Source organism: Penaeus vannamei, chromosome 22, assembly GCF_042767895.1.
Source record: "Penaeus vannamei isolate JL-2024 chromosome 22, ASM4276789v1, whole genome shotgun sequence".
Classification (NCBI taxonomy): Eukaryota; Metazoa; Arthropoda; class Malacostraca; order Decapoda; family Penaeidae; genus Penaeus; species Penaeus vannamei.
In genome coordinates, this window is record NC_091570.1 from 22,117,461 (window position 1) to 22,122,495 (window position 5,035).

The 5,035-nt window shown below is 38.9% G+C and overlaps 1 protein-coding gene across 1 annotated transcript; it reads left to right on the forward strand.

Annotated features, from left to right (window-relative positions):
• Positions 1 to 700: 700 nt before the first annotated feature.
• Positions 701 to 2,286, forward strand: LOC113813030 (putative nuclease HARBI1). Its single transcript, XM_070137042.1, is given in 5 exon segments — positions 701 to 771; positions 1,049 to 1,150; positions 1,260 to 1,816; positions 1,920 to 2,119; positions 2,122 to 2,286. Coding segments are annotated over 5 exon segments (1,095 nt in total).
• Positions 2,287 to 5,035: the final 2,749 nt, after the last annotated feature.

Consider the following 5,035-nt stretch of genomic DNA (forward strand, 5'->3'; position numbering starts at 1 on the left):
CAATGGTAAGCATTTAATAGCGCATGAACAGGGCAAAATTATGCTACTTTCACATGAAATCAGGATGAATAATAACCCTGCGAAATTTCCGGGAGACATAGGCCTATAGCCCAGTGTGAATATTACGTATCATCGGTAGATAAATGAATCCTAAGATATGTTTCTCATGTAATTAGTTATCAATTAAAAATAAGAGAAACTTAATGCATAAATTGGTAACAGCGTAAAACTATAGTACCAGCAGCTACGAACTGATAAGAGCAACACTTTCTAAACCGAGTTTGGACAAGCTCCGTGACTGACGATAATTAGTGACGAACATGTTTGGGACAAAGGAAAATGAACATTATCTGAATCAGGGGTTCAGTTGATCTTGAATTCTTTGCTCCGAGGCTAAGAACTGCACCGCTCTCTGCTTAAAACAACGACCGTTAAAGCCTGAGCAGTGTTGCTAATCCACACGAAGGCTGTACTATGTGTCAAGCCTGAAAAAGTTAACACTTAAACTCAAATACCTTTTACAATATATTTTCTTTAATTAATAGATCTACGCCAGCATCTTTACAAGGCCTAATATTTTATCCTAGATGTATAAGCAGTGTACCTAAATCTGACAAACCGATTGGCAACTCTGATACTTGGCGCATTTTTAAAACCATTCTTAGAACAAACGGGCATAAAATAAAACACTATTACCAATATGTATTTCCATATATACAATTATATGAAGATCATAATAGAAGTCACTGAATGTAATATAAAGAAGGAAATGTTTGAAATACTGAAAAAATCTGCCTTCAATATTATATATATATATATATATATATATATATATATATATATATATATATATATATATATAGGCTACACACACATACACATACACACACGCACGCATGCACACACACACACACACACACACACACACACACACACACACACACACACACACACACACACACACACACACACACACGCACACACACACACGCTTATTTGAACTTGTACATATGCTGACTCTCATGATGTGTATTTAATGCAATTGCAGAATGGAGCTTTTATGGGCACTGGAACATGACCGACTAAGGAGAGAAAGGGTGTTCAAAGACAGACTTAACCCTCTGGCAGTTAGTGATGCCCATCTGTTAACGTATTGAAGAAGTGGCAATTTCTATGAAATATGTTATAAAAACTATTAAATTTCGGAGATTAAGAAATGTCATTTCGCTGACCAGTGATCTAAACCTAATATTTTACAGATACTACAGGTTCCCTCGCAATGATATTCAGTGGCTGTGCGAAAGCCTCGGGGCCCATATTTCAAGACACACCAACAGGTCCCACTCAGTACCTGTGGCCACACAAGTGCTGGTTGCCTTGCGATTCTACGCAAGTGGCAGCTTTCAGAGTGTGATAGGGGACTCTGTTGGAATTAGCCAGTCCAGTGTGTCTCGCATCATAAATGCTGTGACTGATGCTATTTTTAACATAGCTCAGAGGGACATAAAGATGCCTCGTAGGAGGGAAGAAATTCAGAAGATCAAACAGAACTTCTTCGCAGTTTGTGGCTTTCCAAACGTGCTGGGGGCCATTGACTGTACCCACATTCCAATCAAAGCTCCAAGGCAAGAACATCTTTATCTAAATAGAAAGAGGGTCCATTCTTTAAATGTTCAAGTAGTATCGGATGCAAGATCGAGAATTTTGAGTTTTTCTGCAAAATTCCCTGGAAGTGTGCATGATTCCTACATCTGGAATGACAGCATTTTGCGTCGACACTTCCAAGAACAACAGTTCGGGCACTCGTACTTACTTGGTAAGTATATAGATAGATAGATAGAGATATACATATACATATATACATTTGTAAAGTCATAGATATGTACAGTTGACCGAAGTACTTTATTGTTGCCTTGCAGGGGATTCAGGATATCCTCTTGAAACTTGCCTCATGACACCTCTGGCAGAAACAAGAACGGCAACAGAAGTACGCTACAACAGTAGCCATGCTCGCACACGAGCAGTTATAGAACAAACTTTTGGGATGCTGAAAAGTAGGTTCCGCTGCTTGCATAAGTCAGGTGGTGCACTCCAATATACGCCAGAAAAGTGTGCAAGTAAATTGTAGCTTGTTGCATGCTTCTGTACAATATCTGTGTCAAAAGAGGCATACCTTTCCAAGACATCCTAGAAAATGACGACCCACCCGAGGAAGCAGTGATGAATTTCATTCCTGAGAGAAGTGCTCAGCAGGAGAGGGTGGCATTAATAAATGGCTCATTCTGATTTTCTAGTCGTATGGGAGACTTTTCTTTGGCATTAATGAGTTTTTTAAAGTGGATTTGACTTTGAGGAGTTTTTCATATTTATGTCTTATTTTCTACCAAAGATGGCTATATGTTAGTTAAGTTTGTATTCTATAGCTTTTCCCGTAGCAAATATTTGTAATTCATATGGAAAGGATTAATTTTGGAATGTGCAAATATATCTGTGTAAATAAATACGCTTGTGAACCAATGGTTATGCCTGTTTTTCTTATGTGACTGTTTCCTTTAATATATATATATATATATATATATATATATATATATATATATATATATATATGTATATATGAATATATATATATAAAACATATATATATATATATATATATATGAAACATATATATATATATATATATATATATAAAACATATATATATATATATATATATATATATATATATATATAAGACATATATATATATATATATATATATATATATATATATATATATATATATATAACTAATATGCAATGCCACATATTGATAAGGAAAAGTATGGATGCCACGTTTAAATTTCAAGGATTTGCTGTGACCTAAGGCAAAGGCACTATTATTTCAACATTTATTAACATCTGACAAGCCATAACAAAAGACCAATAGAAAAATAAATAAGTCGTGAAAGAGAGGGAGAGGGAAACAAAGAGAGGAAATGATGAAGAGAGAGAGAGAGAGAGAGAGAGAGAGAGAGAGAGAGAGAGAGAGAGAGAGAGAGAGAGGAGGAGGAGGAGGAGGAGGAGATAAAAGGAAGGCCACACAAACACACGGAGAGAGAGAGAGAAAGAGAGGGGGGCAGTGGAGGGAAAGGATGCAAAGAGAGAGAGAGAGAGAGAACGAAAGAGAGAGAGGAGGAGATAAAAAGAAGGCCACACAAACACACGGAGAGAGAGAAAAAAAAGAGGGGGGGCAGTGGAGGGAAAGGATGCAAAGAGAAAGAGAGAGAGAGAGGGGGGGGGGAGGGAGGAAAGGTACAAAATTTCACAATAAATACACATTATGGTTTCTTGATAGTCCTCAAAATGCTTGTAAACTCAAGTAATGTTGCATTAATATTCTGAAGAGCTGTTGTCTGGCCCTCCTGGGCATTTCGAATTCCTCGAACCTCATCGAGGATACCCTCCTGTACCTCCAGCATGCGAGCTGATAACGGTTGCTGCGCTGTACCAGAACTCCTGCTGCTAGGCCTACTATATACTGGTGTTTCTGTCACTGGCTCAGCGGTGATGGGAGAAAGACGTTCATCCTCCTCAACATACACGGCTGCTGTCGGATAAGAACATGAAATTAACCCAATATACTACAGATAGTGTGTCCATCATAACACCATGTAACTGCTGCAATAAACAATAATTACATGTGACATCACATTATTATCAGTTTGTTACGAACAAGAACAAAAGCTTCCTATGATAACTTTCAATATGTATCAGATATAAAGAACTGTTACCACTGAGAAGTAAGTCCAAATTAGATTCAGGTTTACTTACTGATTTCAGCAACAGCTTCAGCAGACTCTGACTGCAGAGAATCAGAAATGCCATATACCACAGCCGGGTTAATAAGCTGGGCCATGGCCTCCTCAGCAGGAGTCAGAGGTGGAGCTATGGATGGACCTCCTCCTGCAAATATTATTACATGAATCTCTCCAATACTATTACAGAAAACATTACACAGCAATAAAGTCAGATAATTTGAGGATATTTCAGACAAATTAGTCAATAATGCAGAACTATGATTTTATTCCAAACAATTTTCTAATTTCAAAGTTTAAGCTTCATCTACTATCATGCGCTGAATATTTAAGCCTACATATTCCTGGCATTTAAACTAACCTGTGGCGGTTTGCAGTTTTTTTCTGAAGTTCAGCTTCTTCGTGTGGCTTTTGAAATCGATGTATTTCAGCTTCACTTTCTCGGGGCTTCGCAACGTCTTTCCCGTCGCGTTGACTACTGCTGTCACCTCCTCCCACGCCATTAGCTTCATTTGATGGGTCACGGTGGCAGTCAGGGCCCCTCTAAGATCTCCTGGTGAAGCTGAACATTTGCAATGAGCGCCATGAGCTCATCATAGGTGAAGTTTGGCCTCCTTTTCTTAGAAACTGAAGATATTCTTGCAGTAATGTCAAAAAACCGCGCTCTTCTGCTGGGTCTTTGTTTACATGCTACGTGATTGGCCGAAGACGCCTAAAGCATTGTGTATGGCGGTCGCTGATTGGTCCAATTCTTTTACCAGACCGCCAAGATTGCCATCTGTTGGCTACCATTGGAACTAGAGTGGTAATTTCGATTTACGATTGTAATACTGACAAGGTGAGTTACCATTGCTTAGTGAATACCGCTTTACCATTACTGGTACCTGCGGTGGTAAATGACTCCTGGTAAATGCGTTACGATCGTATGTTAGTGAATCCGGGCCCTGGTTTAGATCTAAGCTCTCATACAGTAGTTTGCTACAAATATATATTTTTATAGGGCCCCCAGGTAGCTGAATCTCAACAGCAAGAGATTCAACACCATCTCCACAGTGCGGCGGGTTGGCTATTAAGGAGCACGGGATAGCTTCTTTTACCAGGGCCATCAAGCCTCTAGCACCATCTAGGTTTAGAGTGGTGAAGGCATGATATCCTGAGAAGCACACGGATCCCATAATTAGTGTCTCCTGGAGCATGACGACGTCAATGCTCCTTGCTCGCACAACTGACTGGAGAAA